The 17,512-nt window shown below is 46.9% G+C and overlaps 1 protein-coding gene and 1 non-coding gene across 6 annotated transcripts in view; both read left to right on the top strand.

The window, feature by feature from the left end:
- MMS19 (MMS19 homolog, cytosolic iron-sulfur assembly component) overlaps positions 1-17,313 on the top strand; it is a 35,630-nt gene extending 18,317 nt beyond the window's left edge. For 2 of the 5 annotated variants that reach the window (XM_025274045.3, XM_044935107.2), the window contains exons 7-31: positions 281-409; positions 496-557; positions 6,673-6,759; positions 7,183-7,257; positions 7,668-7,745; positions 8,406-8,544; positions 8,787-8,941; positions 9,206-9,284; positions 9,693-9,818; positions 10,034-10,115; positions 10,429-10,526; positions 10,642-10,791; positions 12,053-12,208; positions 13,231-13,330; positions 13,833-13,935; positions 14,084-14,152; positions 14,378-14,504; positions 14,974-15,074; positions 15,200-15,256; positions 15,403-15,589; positions 15,921-16,003; positions 16,141-16,305; positions 16,387-16,446; positions 16,737-16,837; positions 16,918-17,313. In XM_025274045.3, the coding sequence (XP_025129830.3) occupies positions 281-409; positions 496-557; positions 6,673-6,759; positions 7,183-7,257; positions 7,668-7,745; positions 8,406-8,544; positions 8,787-8,941; positions 9,206-9,284; positions 9,693-9,818; positions 10,034-10,115; positions 10,429-10,526; positions 10,642-10,791; positions 12,053-12,208; positions 13,231-13,330; positions 13,833-13,935; positions 14,084-14,152; positions 14,378-14,504; positions 14,974-15,074; positions 15,200-15,256; positions 15,403-15,589; positions 15,921-16,003; positions 16,141-16,305; positions 16,387-16,446; positions 16,737-16,837; positions 16,918-16,945 (2,597 nt within the window). In that variant the 3' untranslated portion in view covers positions 16,946-17,313. Of the gene's footprint in view, positions 1-280; positions 410-495; positions 558-6,672; positions 6,760-7,182; positions 7,258-7,667; positions 7,746-8,405; positions 8,545-8,786; positions 8,942-9,205; positions 9,285-9,692; positions 9,819-10,033; positions 10,116-10,425; positions 10,527-10,641; positions 10,792-12,052; positions 12,209-13,230; positions 13,331-13,832; positions 13,936-14,083; positions 14,153-14,377; positions 14,505-14,973; positions 15,075-15,199; positions 15,257-15,402; positions 15,590-15,920; positions 16,004-16,140; positions 16,306-16,386; positions 16,447-16,736; positions 16,838-16,917 lie in introns of those variants that run through there. The other 3 variants (XM_044935108.2, XM_044935106.2, XM_044935110.2) reach the window with 2 other exon arrangements.
- On the top strand, positions 11,125-11,246 carry LOC112581681. The gene has a single exon (XR_003106300.1). It is a non-coding gene; the product is annotated as a small nucleolar RNA SNORA28 (small nucleolar RNA).
- Positions 17,314-17,512: the final 199 nt, after the last annotated feature.

Genomic DNA, 17,512 nt, shown 5'->3' with positions numbered 1-17,512 from the left:
CTCTGAGAGGAAGATGAAGGGAAACTGGGAGTCACTCACTCCCCAGTAAAGTAAAGGAACGGTGGAGTTTGAGCTGAGGTGTTAAATTCCTACCTCCATAACCATTATATATTTTTGCACATCTTCTCTTCACTGAGGACTCTCTTGGAATAGGAAAACAGAAATGGTCGGCTCTGGGAGGCGTGAAGAGGGAGGCAGTGAGAGAGGGAAAACACAGGCCAGAAGAAAGCCCCACTTTCTATCTTGTGGGACAGTAGTGACCTTGTTCTCTCCTCCCCAGAGCTGAAGGGCCTAGGAGCTGATTTCACCTTTGGCTTCATCCAGGTGATGGATGGGGAAAAGGATCCCCGTAATCTTCTGGTGGCCTTCCGCATTGTCTATGACCTCATCTCCAGAGACTACAGCCTGGGTACGTCCTTGTAGCTTTGGATTAGCTAGTTGGGGCTTGTTTGATGAAAGGCTTGTAAGTCCTCATTCTTTCTCTGTTGCCTTTAGGACCTTTTGTGGAGGAGTTGTTTGAAGTGACATCTTGTTACTTCCCTATTGATTTTACTCCTGTAAGTAGTACCTTTCATTCATTCATTCAAATAGTGAGTGTCTGTTGTGTGCCAGGCCCAGTTCTAGGCACTGAGGGTATAGCAGTGAACAAAAGAAATGACCCCTGCCCTCAAGAACTTAACCTGTCAGTAAACCGGGAAGTGGAAAGACAAACTTCCTAAAAATGTCCTTAGTGCTTAGAACTACAGGATTGTAGAACATGATTCATGTCCTTGAAAGCTGAAACATTTAAGTAACAGTAAGAGATTATGGACCAAAACAAGTGGTGTTACAGTTGTTCAAAGACAGAGTTGAGTGTGAGCTAGAGTAGGCAGGAACTGACTCACAGATAAAATAGGATTTCAGTTGGTTTCTGAAGGATGTGTAGCATATGATCCTGGATTCTGAGGGCACATCTCAGGCAATAGAAACGAAGACACAGTTGAGCATAGCATGTACAGGAGGTGTTTTCTCTGATGCCCTCAGACCTTCTCCCACTCTTCGTCTTGATTCACCTTCTCTTTTTGAATACTCAGGGTCTCAGCACTATATAGGTATGCATGGTATGTAGATGAAAGCATTGTAATTTGGAAGAAATGAAAGGAATTATACCACACACATCAAATTTACGTCAGAGCTCAGTCGGTAAAGAATCTACCTGCAATGCAGGAGACCCCAGTTCGATTCCTGGGTTGGGAAGATTCCATTGTGGCTCAGCTGGTAAAGAATCCACCTGCAATGCGGGAGGCCTGGGTTCGATCCCTGGGTTGGGAAGATCCCCTGGAGAAGGGAAAGGCTACCCATTCCTGTATTCTGGCCTACAGAATTCCATGGACTATATATGGTACATGGGGTCTCCAAGAGTTGGACATGACCGAGTGACTTTCACTATTGACTTTCCCTGCCTTTAAGATAAAAAGCCATTTTTGCCATAGGGAATTTCTTAGCAGCTTATTTTAGCTGACATCATGTTGCTGGGACCACCTCTCTCCTAATATTCTTTTCATTGCTTTTGTAATCAGTATCACTATTTCTGCTCAGAAGTATTTAAGCCTTTGAACTCTTGAAAGCTCTTGGTTAGGCTGCCAGATTTCTCTGTTTTTACTTTCTTTATTCTGTGTTTGTTTTGAAAAGATAATATATTCACAGGATTCAAAATACAAAAGGTACAAATAGGTGAAAAATCTACATACCATCAAGTTTATTTCTCAGTTGTCAACCAGTTTTATCAATTACATCTGTATCTTACAGAGCTTTTTCATCCATGTATTAAAAAATGCTCTTCCTTTTTCCCATAAAAATGGTAGTGGATTTACACATTTTTCCTATAGTTTGGCGTTTTCACTTAGCAGTATATCTTGGAGAGGGTTCCATAACAGTATATAAATTAGCTCTTTGTTCTTTATGACTGTGATTTTCCTTTGCATGGAAATACCTAATTAATTTTACTTGTCCTCCATGGGACAAAGGTTTTTACTAATCTTTTGCTGTTATAAGCAATGCTGCCACCTAACATACCCTGCCTGTACATGTATCATTTCACACATATGTGGGTTTACGGATGTAACAGTAGGATAAATTCCTAAAATTTAGGAATATGTGCACTTAAAATTTTAGGGTGGGCAAGAATTTTTTTTTTTTTTTTTGAAAGATAGTACAGTGAACACGATGCAACATTTAGAGAATTAAGCCTCTTTACTGCCACCAACCATTTTCCTTTCAGAGATAATCATTGCTCCCAACTGCTTATATATTTTCTCAGAGATGTTCTAGGCAAAACAAGTTTATAGATAATAACTGGAAAATTTCTTTTATTTGAGCAGAGTTATGTGTTTTTTTCCACAGTGTGGTCTATGGGAAGCAGAAAGCTCTTGTCAGTTAAAATAGGGACACCTGGCTTTCAGTGTTAAATTTGTGTTAAAAATATTCTTTACGGTCTTATCAATCTGTATAGGCCACTTGCCGTCATCATCATAGATCACAGCAGTGTAAGTTAGGGCGAGATAGCTGCTGTTTTAGACTTTGTGGGCCTTATGTTCCCTATTGAAACTCTTCACCTCTGCTGTTCTAGCACAGAAATGGCCCTCGCCGCTGGAATGTGGTACAGGGGCTGTATTGCAATAAATACATTTATGAACTTGGGAATTCACATTTCATATAATTTTCATGTGCCACAAGATATTATTTGATTTGTTTTTCAACCATTTAAAAATGTAAAAACCAGTCTTAACTTAGCCATACAGTCTTAGCTGGTTGCTTCCTACTCTTAATGCAGAGTCAGTACTGAATCTTTCTTTCCCATCATCTAGGGATTCCTTTATCTTTTCTCTTGGATCAGATCTCCATTTTTTGTATTTACGTATTCCTCATTTTATGATTTATTCCTTCATTTTGGTGGTGCTCATCCCTTATGAGCTTCCTGTGGGTGTAAAAAGAGTATAAAATGTTTTCATTTTTATAAATCTATAATCTCTTCATTCTTTGCTCACACTTATTGATAATATGGGTATAAAATTGAAGGCATTACTATATTTACTTCTAATTTTCAGTTGCTGTGAAGAAGTCTGAATTCTTTCTGCTTTGCAAGACTTTTATGTTCACTTTTTTCCCCTCTTTTAGGGAAGCTTTTAAGCGTTGATTATTTCCCCCCAATATATTGAAAATTCACAATGATGTGCCTTAGTACAGGTCTGTTTTCATGCATTGTATTGGGTACTCGGTAGGTCCTGTCAGTCTGGAAGTTCATGTCCTTCCGGCCTGGGAAATTTTCTTGGCGTTCTTTCATTGATGATTTCTTCCCCTCTGTTAGTTCTCTGCTCCTTCCTTTGGGAACTCCTGTCAGTCTTTTACCTTTTCTTTCATATTTCCTTCCTTTACCTTTTTGTTACTTTATAAGAAAATTTTATTTTTATCTTTTCTATCAGTCAGAGTCCAGGCATGAAAAACAGAAACCACTTTGGTATTTAAAACAAATAATTTAATGCTGGAAATTGTTTGTACAAGTTATAGGAGAGCTGAGAAGCCAAACAAGGGATAGTGAGGCAACCTGTCAATAGCAGGAAACCATTACCACCCTGAGGCTGGAGGGACTAAGGGAAAAGTTGATGTTACTGGACCTCAGGGGCTGAAAGTATGACAAAACACAGGCCTTCAGTGGGACCTGGAGCCAAGGAGGAGATGCTGCCAGTGGTGAACATGCCCACCAAATAGAGATGGGAAGAAATGCCCTGGGCTTTCCTTTCCTTCTGACCTGCGTTCATCTACAAGTGCTTCCCATTGACTGAACCTCGGCCACTGTGGGAACCTGGAGAATGCGGCCTGCAGCGGTCAGCCTGAGGAAGGGATCCGAGGGCAGAAAGGCCCAGGACCAGCACGTCTCCCAGCGGTTGATTTTGTTTTTCATTTCTGCACTCATGCTTTGAATTTCCCAGGGCCTTTTATTGTCATTTTTGATAATTTCTTGAATTTTTTTTTTTAATAGCATTCTATTCTTATTTAACCCATGAATGAATTACTTTCTTACCATTCTTGAAAACTCTCCCCACATGTGTGGTCTTTGTTTCGTCCAAGTTTTTTTTTCAATTTATGTTGTTCTCTATTTCCAGATTAGAGGCTTTCTTCAGATATCTAGTAATCCTTGGGAGTTTGCACATGTTTCAGAGTGAGGATTATAAAGTTGAGTGGGAGCTCTGAGCACATAGAATGGGCTGATTGAGGATGAACTTCCCTGTAGAGTGGCTTACATGGACAATTTGGGAACCCCCAGGTTGCAGGATCTTTGTTCCCGGTCCAGGACTTTGGCAGTGAAAGTGCTGAGTCCTAACCACTGGACATCCAGGGAATTCCCACTTAGACCTCTTTTGATTCAGCACCCAGGCCCTCAACTGCATTTTTGTCTCAGCTCTGTCTCACCCTCTCCAAGAATTAAACCCCAAGATTCTGCTGCAGCTAGGAAGGACTTGAGAAGCAATCTGGGAGGTCAGACTGCTTCTCTAACCCCACTCCCAGTTCCAAAGGTATCTGGTACTGCTGGTTGCAAAGCTTTTTGAGGAGACTGTGTGGTGTATATGGAGAGTTACTAAGCTTTCCCCAAGCCTACTGAGGATTCTGTTGTTTTGGCTCTAAGTCATTTTCTTCTTCCCTGTCTGCTTTTACAATTTTGTTGCTAATATCTCTTGTCCTATTCACCCTTTAGCTTTATATCTTAAAAAAAAGAAAGAAAATCCCCTTACTGCATTTTTGGTGGGGTTTCAAAGAAGAAAAGGAAAATCTGATCCATGTTTTCAGTCTGCCTTCTTGACATACACATGGCTAATAGGCACATGAAAAGATCCTTAACTTTGCTAATTATTCAAGAAATGCAAATTACAACTACAAAGAGGTATCACCTCACACCATTCAGAATGAAGTGAAGTGAAGTGGAAGTCTCTCAGTCGTGTCCGACTCTTTGCAACCCCATGGACTATACAGTCCATGGAATTCTCCAGGCCAGAATACCGGAGTGGGTAGCCTTTCCCTTCTCCAGGGGATCTTCCCAACCCAGGGATCAAACCCAGGTCTCCCACATTGCAGGCGGATTCTTTACCATCTGAACCACCAGGGAAGCCCCTAGTCAGAATGGCCATCATCAAGAAGTCTACAGATAATAAATGCTGAAGAGGGTGTGGAGAAAATGGAACACTCCTACACTGTTGGTGGGAATGTAAATTGGGCAGCTGCTATGGAAAACTATGGAATTACCTTATGATGCAGCAGTCCCACTCCTCTGGTATATATCCGGAAATGATGAAAACTAATTTGAAAAGATACATGCAACAAAGTAGAGGACCTAGAGATTTTCATACTAAGTAAGACACAGAAAGACAATTATATGTTACCATTTATATGTGGACTCTAAAAAATAATACAAATTAATTCATTTACAAAGCAGAAAGGGACTCACAGATATAGGAAACAAACTTTACGGTTTTTTAAGAGGTTGGGGAGGAATAAACCAGGAATACAGGATTAACAGGATGTATAGGAGTACAGGCCATCCTAAAGGAGATCAGTCCTAAATATTCATTGGAAGGACTGATGCTGAAGCTGGAACTACTTTGGCCACCTGATGCAAAGAACTGAGTCATTGAAAAAGACCCTGATGCTGGGAAAGATTGAAGGCAGGAGGAGAAGGGGATGACAGAAGATGAGATGGTTGGATGGCATCACCGACTCTGTGGACATGAGTTTGAGTAAACTCCAGGAGTTGGTGATAGGGAAGTCTGGTGTGCTGCAGTCCATGGGGTTGCAAAGAGTTGGACACGACTTAGCGACTGAAATGAACTGAACAGGATTAACAAATACATATCACTATATATAAAATAGATAAACAACAAAGGTTTACTGTATAAAACAGGGAACTATATTTAATACCTTATAATAACCTATAATGGAAAAGAATCTAAAAGATATATATAAACGTCTATAACTGAACCACTTTGCTGTACACCTGAAACTAACACAATATTAAAAGTCAACTGTATACTTCAATTAAAAAGTCTGCCTTCTTGATACAGAAATCATCAATGCTTTTATATTGCCAGAATTACAGCTTTTTATAAGGGTGGAAAAATAGAATTGTCTGTCAAAAGGAGATTATCCAAATAAATTGTGGCTCAACCACACAATGAATCAGCCAGTAAAACAAATGCTATGAAAGAACAATAACATGAAATAAATACACCTAATGTATGAAGTGAAAAAATAGACGGCAAACCATGTGTTCAAAAGATTCACGGTTTCTAAAGCTATATATATATTTTAAAGGGAAACAGTGTCTACCAATCACATAGTCATAATACCCTATATACAGAGAAGAAAGTTGCACCAGAAAGTTAAGGGTGCTTATCTCTGAGTGGTGAGATGATAGATCAGATGCAAACTGCGTGATTAGATAGAAAATAAAGGCCCAACAGACAGAAATTTCCCGAGGAACAACACAAAAGAGCAAGCTGTCTTCCTTCTGGGGCCTTGTACCACTTTTCTGGAAATTTGGGAGTAAATCTCACCCTGTTCTGCAGGGTTGGTAGGTTCAGTCCTGTGTCCAGGCATGGTCTAGAGAGAGATACAAGGCCCCGCCTCTTCTCCCTTTTGCAGCCACCTAATGATCCCCATGGCATCCAGAGAGAAGATCTCATCCTGAGTCTTCGAGCTGTGCTGGCTTCCACACCACGCTTTGCTGAGGTGGGTCTGGCCAGAGTTGGGGCATGTAGCCTCAGCCCTCAGAAGGGTCTGAAGAAAGAACAGTTAAAGGCATGGAGGAAAAGAAAGATCCAGTATACATTCTAGGGTATGGCATTCTGCAAGTGTCTTCAGACCTTCGAAGTAGAAAACTTTACCATCTCTTCATTTAAGATAGTCATCCAGTCCCTATGTGGTACTATGTTTTGAGATTCTTTAGCTTTGCCAGCTAGCCCACTTTTCAGGTCACTAGGGGTCCGGCCATGGCTTGGGAGGGAGATTGGTTTACAGTCACAACTCCTGACTCAGTGCAACTCTGTGACGTAGCACCTACCCTGGGGGCTGGTGGCAGTGAGGACATGGTGGGCTGGGTGCGGCTGCAGCACCAGCCATATCTCGTGCTCAGTTCTTCCTTCTCTCCCACAGTTCCTGCTGCCCCTGCTGATTGAGAAAGTGGACTCCGAGATTCTGAGTGCCAAGCTGGATTCTCTGCAGACTCTGGTGAGTGATTCTTCTCTTTTGAGGACCCAGCTGTCTTTAGACAATTTAGCAGTGCTACAGGATTATGGACTGATTCTTAGAGAGCTGGGGAGCTGTTCCCTGGGCCTCAGGAGAGGGATACCCAGGGTCTCGGCCTGTAGGTTGACCTACGGCCTGCAGCTGCGTTTTGTCCTGTTCTGTAGTAACAGAGTGGCAGCTGAGGAAAGGCTAACCGGGGCTCCCTCTTCGTGCTTGTTTCCATCAGTTGGGACGAGGTCCTGTTTTTCGGTGGTCTGGGTAGGATGGCTATGAAACCCTGCTGGTCTTACTGCTGAGAGCCGCCTCTTTCAGGTGCAGTTATGCTGAGGGGGCTGCACGTCCCAGGAAGTCTGAGAGTATAGACAGCCGTTAACCTCTGCTCTTCCTGGCAGAATGCTTGCTGTGCCGTGTACGAACAGAAAGAACTAAAGGACTTCCTCCCCAGCCTCTGGGCTTCCATCCGCAGAGAGGTGAGTGTCACTTAGATAAACTGACTACTCTTAACTCCTAGTTGTCAGGTCAGGCATGAGGGGAGATAACCTGCCCTATCCTTTTCCCTCTGTTGCTGTGCCTGGTTATTCAGCAGGAGAGCCAAGGGGCATACTTTGGTTGAATGATATGGGTAGGGCCAGCTGCTTACTGATGACGTGATCAGTCTCCCATAGTGCCCGCTTCCTGTCCTTCCATAGTAAAGGGCATAGGTCACTCTGAGCAGAGGGGGAGAGGAAGAGACTTGGGGAAAGGGATCCCAACAACCACCGCTCAAGGTTGGTATTCAGTTTCTCAAAAAAGTATGTGGGGACGTCCCTGGCGATCCAGTGATTAGGACTCCATGCTTTCAGTGCAGGGGGTGTGGGTTCAATCCCTCATCGGGGAAGTAAGATCCCACATGCTGTGTAGCACAATCAGAATTGAAAAGGAAAGAAAAGATGTGTATCAATATCCTAGTGGGACTAAGGACTTAGTGAGAATACATCAATTGAGATGAAACTCACGTGAAGGGTTAATTTCCATTGTTGTGCCCTAAAGGTTCTCACCACCCTCTCCCAAAAAAGGAAATAGGCAGCAGGTGGGTAGGGTCTCACCTGGTGCAGGCTCACCTCAGTAGCCATGGGATCCCTCCCTGACAGGTGTTCCAGACGGCAAGTGAGCGGGTAGAGGCCGAGGGCCTGGCGGCCCTCAACTCCCTGACTGCGTGTTTGTCTCGCTCTGTGCTGAGGGCTGATGCTGAGGACCTCCTTGACTCCTTCCTTAGCAACATTCTACAGGGTAATGGGGCATGGCAGCTAGAAAGGGGAGTGCACACAACAGAGGGAAATTCTTTAAGGCCAGTGACCTTTCACGAGTGCCCCCAAGATCAGTGATTTGCGTACTGGAGCCCTGCTTTGAATTGAAAGAAATTTACGTGATAACTGCTAGTCCTGGGGCTCAGCCTCCAGCTTCTGTGACCTGCAGGGGAACCAGGCAACATTCAGCCTACTCCCCAGGTCTGTGATGTGCTGCCTCTCTAGACTGCAGGCACCATCTGTGCGAACCGGACATGAAACTGGTGTGGCCTAGCGCCAAACTGCTGCAGGCGGCTGCAGGCGCGTCTGCCCGGGCCTGCGACCACGTCACCAGCAACGTGCTGCCTCTGCTGCTGGAACAGTTCCACAAGCACAGTCAGGTAAGGAAGCAGAATCTTTCCAGGAAGTGATGGGACCCTGGGCTAGGATGGCTCTCATGGAGTAAGCTGTGTTGCGCTGGGGCCTAGATATAGTAGATCTTGGGTTTTGCTCCCATTAGCTCCCATTAGCTGCTGCTGGTTCCCTTGTTCACTCTTTTCCTCACACTCTTACGCACAACGATAATTCTCCCCACTTCCATTGTAGCAAGACTGAAATCCATTAAAAGGTAGTCTTTGACCCCCATGCCCCTTAAAACATTACAGAGCAACCAGCGGAGGACAATCCTTGAAATGATCCTGGGTTTCTTGAAGCTGCAGCAGAAATGGAGCTATGAAGACAAGGGTGAGGCCGTCTTCTAGATGTGCTGTCCGGGGGGTGCTGAACTCTGTAGCCCTGTAAAGGAGGGCAGGCCAGGAGTGCTACAGAGAAGTAGCCTGGAACAGCCGACCTGTTGTTCTTAAGTTGTAGCACAAGAGAACACTTAAGAAATGAGACCTGTTCATTTTTTTTCCTAGTGTACTTCCTGGATATCCAGTGGATTAAATTCTTTAAATCTGTCCCAGGAGTTCCCTGATCCAGTAGTTAGGACTCCATGCTTCCTCTGCAGGGGGCATTGGTTTGATGCCGGGTTGGGGAACTAAGATCCCACGTTCGATGCTGCACAGCCAAAAAAAAAAAATCTGCCCCAAGTTATCTTTGCATCAGTGCTGAATGAGGTTTCCCTCTAACCTGGACTCTGTCTCTCCCTAGATGAAAGACCTTTGAGTGGCTTCAAGGACCAGCTGTGCTCACTGATGTTCATGGCCCTGACAGACCCCAACACCCAGCTTCAGCTTGTTGGCATTCGTACACTCACAGTGTTGGGTGCTCAACCAGGTACACTTAAGGGAAAGAAAAAAGATTGGAGTTTTTGGTCCCTTTGCTGTGGTTTTCTGTCTTAAATAAAGAGCAGTCTTTATTCCCTGGTTCTCACAATTCTGTATGATTTTGGATTTCTTTGATCCCAAATTGGGATTTGAGATTATGATTTGGGAAGGATGGTGGTGGCTGCTGGGGAAGAAAGATGAGGTTCATGTCTCCTTCTAATACAGATCTCCTATCTTCTGGGGACTTGGAGCTAGCAGTGGGTCACCTGTACAGACTGAGCTTCCTGGAGGAGGATTCCCAGAGTTGGTGAGAACATAAGACAGCAAGATAGAGCCAGCTGTTCCAGGGCGCTGTGCTCCTGACCCTTGGCTTTCCCAGAGGACATGGACTCTGTGCTTGGCTCTGGCTGCTAACTGGTTGGAGCGATTGTTGTAGGAATGTTCTCTTTTGGGGGGCATTAAGAAGCCCTGTCCAACTTAGTGGTATAGGTACTTGAATCCTGCATTTTTAGAAAGGTGGTCTCAGAAGCCCACGCTCCTGAATCTGCCTAATGGCAGGCCTAGGCAAGAGAGCCATGGACCCAGCTCAGCTAATGCTCACCTGCCCTGTGCCCCAGCAGGGTGGCAGCACTGGAAGCATCAGGAACCCTGGCCACTCTCTACCCCATGGCCTTCAGCAGCCACCTAGTGCCCAAGCTTGCTGAGGATCTGTGTACAGGTACATGTCTCTGATCTTCTGTGGCTTGCTCCTTCCCAGGGAAGTTGCTGGGGCGGGGGGCTCCTTCATGCTTGCCATCACACAGTGAAACCTGATCTCCTGGGTTGCTTTTCAGAGGAGTCAGATTTGGCTAGAGGGGATGGGCCCACCAGGTGCTCCCGGCATCCACGCTGTCTGCAAGCCTTATCAGCTATATCCACACATCCCAGCATCGTCAAGGAGACGCTGCCTCTTCTGCTGCAGCATCTGTGCCAGATGAACAGAGGTGAGTACAGGGCACAGTCTCTGAGCAGCTGGGCCGGAGGGGAGCTGCAGCCAGGTTTGGAGTTGATGTGTCTAAAGCCGGTTCCAGTGATGGCTCTAGTAAGAGTCACGAAGGAACCTGGAAAATGCTGACTGCCTGGGCCCCATGCAGTCCAACCGATTCAGTCTCTAAGGAGGGTGGGGTTTGGGCAACGATTACTAAGAATGCCTCGATGATTTCAGTGTGGAATCCATTGAAAAGCACCACTGTAAGGCTGTGCTACTCAAAATAGAGTTCATCAGCCAGGAGCATGGGCATGATCTGGGAGCTTATTAGAAATGCAGAATCTCATGCAAGCAGCACTCTGTAGCAGATAAAACTGTCTGACACAATTTGAGCTTGCTATAGAAAGAAAGTCTAACCTATTCCGGTATTCTCTTCTCTGTGAGACAAGGCGTTATGTAGACTTAAACAGTGTTCCAGCTGAAAAAAAAAGAAACGCACAATCTCAGGCCCCACTGGTCAGAATCTGCATTTTAGCAGGATCTCCCGGTAAACTGGACACACCCTGGAGTCTGAGGAGCGCTGCTCCTCACAAGTGCCAACAGCTGTGGCTGTTAGGAGCCTGCGCGCCGTGGGCCTCGAGTTCCCCAGGCTCCCCACTCGGTACTGCCCCGCCCTTTGTGGTTGATCCACTCAACAGAGGATGATCCAGCACCTGATACAGAATGGAAAGAGCACTGGATTCAGAGCACGGCCTGGCTTTGATCCCTGACTTTTGTACTTACTGTGACCCTGGAAAAACCACTGCTAATTTATTGAGCTTTCACATCCTCCTCTATAAAATGGGGGAAATGATACTGCTGAGGGGATTGTTTTGAAAACTAAAGGAGAATGTATGTTTGACCCTTAAACAAAGAAAGTTTGTACAGCACACACACATTTTTTTTCACTGGGTAAAAACTATAGTACATGATCGCAGTTGGTTGAGTTCACAGATGCAGAACTGCAGATCCGGAAGAACCGCTTCGAAGAGAATGGTTATAACTGACACGTAGATCTCCGACTGCGCAGGAGGGTGGCTCCCCACACCCCCACGCTGTGTATCAGTGCTCCTGTTGCAGAGCTGGCAGGGCAGATCTCCGCTCCTAGATAAAATGACTTGGCTCTTTATATTAACAAAATAAGATACTTACCTTTGATTATTCTTCCTATATCCCGTATCTGACAGACCTGGGAGTGCTTTTAAGAAAACCTTAGGGAAAACTTTCTCACCACACAGGGAGTATGAGTCCAGGAACCACTGAAGTTATTGCTGTCTGTCAGAGCCTCCAGCAAGTGGCAGAAAAATGCCAGCGCGACCCCGAGAGCTGCTGGTACTTCCATCAGACAGCTGTACCCTGCCTGCTTGCCTTGGCTGTGCAGGCTTCCACACCAGGTAACTTTCCCCTTCTCACCCTTGCCTCCTTTCACCCCAGCCTTTCCACTGTGGTGAACAGCACTGCCACCTGCAGGGTTTCGCTGGTATTGCATTTTGCACCAGCAGAGGTGTCTTTTGAATTCTGTGTCCACATAATGAGATTTCACTTTAATCACAAGGTGCCAAGCTGACCTCTGGAGAGAACCAAAATCTACTAGTGTTAGCAACACTTAAAAGGATGCACACTTCCCCCCCCTCCCCTTCAGTTGCTGTGTAATTAGATTAGTTAGAATTAGGCTCTGGAGTTTAGCAGACCTGGTTGGGTCTCATGGTCAACTCTACCACTTGCTCACTTATGTGCTTAGTCACTCAATCATGTCCGACTCTCTGCGACCCCATGGACTGTAGCCTGTCAGGCTCCTCTGTCCATGGGAATTCTCTAGGCAAGAATACTGGAGTGGGTTGCCATGCCCTTCCCCAGGGATCGAACCCAGGTCTCCCACATCGCAGGCGGAGTCTTCACCGTCTGAGCCACTAGGGAAGCCACCCCCTGCTAGCTTAGGTGAAGATATCTAGCCTTTCTAAGCTCCGTTTCCTCACTTGTGCAAAGGAGATGGAGAGTAATACCTATGTATCACAGGGTAGTTGGTAAGGATTAAATAAGTTAATTCGTAATGCTTAGCAACAGTAATGTATGTGTGTATGGTAGCTGCTGTGTAAAAGGAGCCACGAAGATAAATCCACGTTACCTTTAAGTTTTTGAAAAGACTAACAGTTCTGATGTTAAGAATATTCCTATTAGCTAGTCTTATTTCCCACTCTTGTCTAGTCAGAGGCAATTCTCGGGAACTCTCTGTGGCCCACATTAGACATTCCTGCTTCTGGTGCCTTGCTGGTTCCCAGGGCTACAGCATTGCTAGAGGACACGTTACAAACTGCTCCTGCTGTAACGAGAGTCAAGGCCCTGTCACGAGGGGGACAGGACCTAATCGTGTGAGCCACAGTCCTGGCCTGTGCCTGTGTGTGTTTTGATTTGGCAGAGAAGGAGCACTCAGTTCTGAAAAAAGTCCTGTTGGAGGATGAGGTCTTGGCCACTGTGGCGTCGGTCATCGCCACTGCCACCACTCACTTGAGCCCTGAGTGAGTATAATCATGCATGCGACTTGATCCCAGGGAGGCTAGCATTCTTGGGAAGAAGTAGCAGATGGTTTCCTTCTGAGCTGTCCTCTCACCCAGATGTAAATGTGAAGGCGGTTATTTGTTTTGTAAGTCTTATTGGCAACGAAAGAAGGGGTCTTTTAGCACCATGGACTGTGGATGAGGGTTTGGGGAGCCATGGACTGGTGGTTCTTAGCTACAGATAGGTGTGCATGAGAGTCACCTGTGAAGCATTTTTGACACATACACTGAGTCCTCTTGCTAGATGATAAGCTCCAAGGGAACAGGGATTTGATCTGGCTGGGTCACTACCGTAGCACCGAGGCCCAGGACAGGAATGGTTCCTGGCATGTAGTATGTGCTGAGTTAGTATCTGTTGAAGGTGTGAATGAGCATGCTCTGGTCCCTGAACTCAGTGAGTCCCGGGAACCCCAGGGCTGCTGTCGAACCCTGGCTCCTTGGTGACACTAGGTGTACCCCCTAGCTTAGCCTCCCAGAGTGTCGCCCACATCGTGCCCCTCTTCTTGGACGGCAACATCTCCTTCCTGCCTGAAAACAGCTTCTCTGGCAGATTCCAGCCATTCCAGGTGAGGGTCCGATGGATCAGACCCAGATGGGGAACAGTCTTGGGACATCTGCCCTTCAGATCTTTCTGGCAAATCTGGGATGGGTGTCATCAGGGGCACAAGTCTCTTGCTGGTGGGACAGGCTTGATAGGGCCCTTCTTCCTTACAGGATGGCTCCTCAGGGCAGAGGCGACTGGTCGCACTGCTTATGGCTTTTGTCTGCTCCCTGCCTCGAAACGTAAGTGACCACAACCTTTGGGGAATACCCCAGTTTAATCCTGACCAAGGGAGCTGGAGCCCAGGTGACTTCTGGGCTGCAGTTTGTCACAGCTAGGCTGATTTTCTGCTTTGCCCACTGGAGAATTCACTGTCCTTCACCCTGGCCCCTGATGCCACTCTCTTCTGGTTGTCTCTTGGAGTTCAAATGTTCTCTGGGTCCATGACATGACCAGGTTTTCTACAGGTGGAAATCCCACAGCTGAACCGACTCATGGGGGAGCTTTTAGAGCTGAGCTGCTGCCAAAGCTGCCCCTTCTCCTCTACTGCTGCGGCCAAGTGCTTCGCAGGACTCCTGAACAAGCACCCTGCAGGTACTGGAGGGAGAACCAACTGCTGATGCAGTCTTGAAGTATAGTAGTAACTCATTCTCTTTAAAAGGGTTTGCTAATATAATCAGGCTTTCCAGGGGACAGCCCTTGGGACAAGAGTCACGACCAGAGCTGGGCAAAGCTTTATAGGATGTAAGAAGATAAGGGCTTCAACCAGAGTGCTCTGTCTAGTTCTGTCCTCCTGTTCCCTACAGGGAGCTATCAGGGGTAATTATTAGAAGTGGACAGCTCTTTTTGAAAAAAATACTTTTTATTAGAAGTAGACTTTTCTAATGCCAGCACCCCAACATTATGAGAATACCAGGCTCATGCTGGTGTCCTAGAGTTTAAGTGGGCTGAGTCCACAGCCAAAATGACATTGTTCTTTTCTAATGGCTTCTGCATTTAAAGGATTTACAGCCTTTGTTGTCAAAACAGACACATGCGTCAGCATTTCCTACCTCCTTTTTAGGGCAACAGCTGGATGAATTTCTGCAGCTGGCTGTGGACAAAGTGGAGGCTGGGCTGAGCTCTGGGCCCTGTCGTAGTCAGGCCTTCACACTGCTTCTCTGGGTAAGGAGTCGGAAAGGAGTTTGTTAGAGCAGTTAATCTGGTTAAATGAAATCTGTCCATTGAACCCTGCATGCTTCTCAGGGTTTGGGCATCTTGCCCTGACTTTTCTCTCTCTCTGGTGACAGGTCACAAAGGCCTTAGTGCTTAGATACCATCCTCTCAGTTCCTGCCTTACAGAGCGGGTAAGTCTTTGCTGAGCAAGCAGAACCTAGGATCTAAACAGGAACTTCGCTCTTGATCCTCTTCCTCCCCAAAATGACTGCTGTCCTCCTCTTGGTATTTAAGGTCCTTCCCCATTGACGTACCTCAAAAGCTCTCTTTCCTCCAGCTCATGGGCCTCCTGAGTGATCCAGAACTAGGCCCGGCAGCAGCTGATGGCTTCTCTCTGCTCATGTCCGACTGCACTGACGTGCTAACTCGCGCTGGCCATGCTGAAGTGCGGATCATGTTCCGCCAGCGGTTCTTCACAGATAACGTGCCCGCTTTGGTCCGGGGCTTCCATGCTGCTCCGCAAGGTGAGGAGAGGTTAGAGGAAGGCCCTCAAATATATAGACCTCTCCTCTGTTCAGGCCACACTCTCTAAAAGAATTTAGGACCCGAGTGCTTCTTTAGAGCCTAGTATGGCCTCTACCGGAGGGCTGAACATCTAGATTCTTGACCCACTGTTTTCCTTTAATGGGTGTACCTTGCCTGTTCTGAGCCCGAGGGGCTTTTTTTTTTTTTTTTGTAAAAAAGAAAAAATAAAAATCTCTGTAGGCTGATGTCCCAGCTTCACCAGAGATTGGAATTGAATTCCCACGCTCTGTCTGAGCCCAGTTTTCCCCTAAGCTTTTCCATTTTTTGCAGATGTGAAGCCAAACTACCTGAAGGGCCTATCTCATGTACTTAACAGGCTGCCAAAGCCTGTGCTCTTGCCTGAGCTGCCCACGGTAAGCCTTGCTGTCACGGCCTCTAAGCAGGGACGAAGCCATTGTCCCCCCCATGCTGGGGCTGGAAAGGGGAGGAGAAGCAGGCTTATCAAAGATGTGGTCACACACCCCCCCCCCCACTTCCTGTGACCCCTTAGCTGCTCTCCCTGCTCCTGGAGGCCCTGTCCTGCCCCGACTCTGTGGTGCAGCTCTCAACCCTCAGCTGCCTTCAGCCTCTTCTACTGGAAGCGCCCCAGGTCATGAGTCTGCACGTTGACACCCTCGTCACCAAGTTCCTGAACCTCAGTGCCAGCCCGTCCATGGTGCGTTGAGCCCTGACAGCTCTTTGGCCTGTTCGTCTCCCCTTCGCGGGTCCCCCTCACCTCCTTACGGTTGTGTTCCAGGCGGTCCGGATCGCTGCGCTGCAGTGTATGCACGCTCTCACTCGCCTGCCCACCCCCGTGGTGAGTACCGCAGGTGTCCCTCTCTGGCCTGGAAACTTCCTAGAAGAGCCAGGGCCGCCTTTCTGCCTTAAGCAGGCAGGACTGGCCATCCAGCTGTGCTACTGAGGTATGCACTATATAGTACAGATAGGCAAGGGTTTCCTGAGTCCCTGAAAACAGAATGGCCAGCCTGCCACACAGCACTGTCTGGAGTCAGTGAAGAACAGGAAGAGTATTAGATGTAGAGTCAGAGCAGCTTTTTTGGTTACCTTGGTTGAACAAGGCTAAGATGAGATCCTCTAACTCCACAGCTGCTGCCATACAAACCACAGGTGATCCGGGCCTTAGCCAAACCCCTGGATGACAAGAAGAGGCTGGTGCGTAAGGAAGCAGTGTCAGCCAGGGGAGAATGGTGAGTTTCTAGGTCACGGGGAGAGACGGGACTGAAGTGAGCCTCACCACCAATGCCGTCAACATGCTTTTTGCCTACAGGTTTCTGCTGGGGAGCCCTGGCAGCTGAGCCCCCCATCCCTGGCCTACACTGACTGACAGCCTAACCTGAAGTTACTAACCATCGAGCCGCCTTGCCCAGGCAGGGAGACCGCTGGCCCCTCCTGCCTGCCTTTCCCACAGACACAACACAATGCCGGGCCTCTGCCGCATGGCTGTACAAGAAATACGGGAATCCTGATTTCTAATGGATTTGGGAAGTAACTGCGTGTGAGACTACTTGTGTTTGAAGAATGATCCCTGGTCTTCGGGCTCTTCCATTTATATGTCAGAAAAAAGGAGCTATGCTGCTGAGGGTGAATGCAGATGTGTGTGGCCCTGAGGACCAGGGAGGGTGGTGTGTGTGTACCTGCTGGAGAATAAAGAATTTTTTGGTAACGGGGCTGTCAGTTATTTCCCTCTTGCACTTATGCCTCAGAAGCATCACTGCTTGACCTAGAACAGAAATGATAGGAATTGTTCAGGACATCCAGCCCCTCCAAGTGGGGCACCGGTGGCGGGACCAGAACATCTGCTCACTAGGCCCTGACCCTGATTTCCCCTTCCCTGTCCCACTGGAAAGGCAAAGAGTGAAAAG

Source organism: Bubalus bubalis, chromosome 23 (assembly GCF_019923935.1).
Source record: "Bubalus bubalis isolate 160015118507 breed Murrah chromosome 23, NDDB_SH_1, whole genome shotgun sequence".
Taxonomy (NCBI): domain Eukaryota; kingdom Metazoa; phylum Chordata; class Mammalia; order Artiodactyla; family Bovidae; genus Bubalus; species Bubalus bubalis.
Note: the sequence above shows the minus strand (reverse complement) of the source record. Positions and strands in the feature narration are given on the sequence as shown.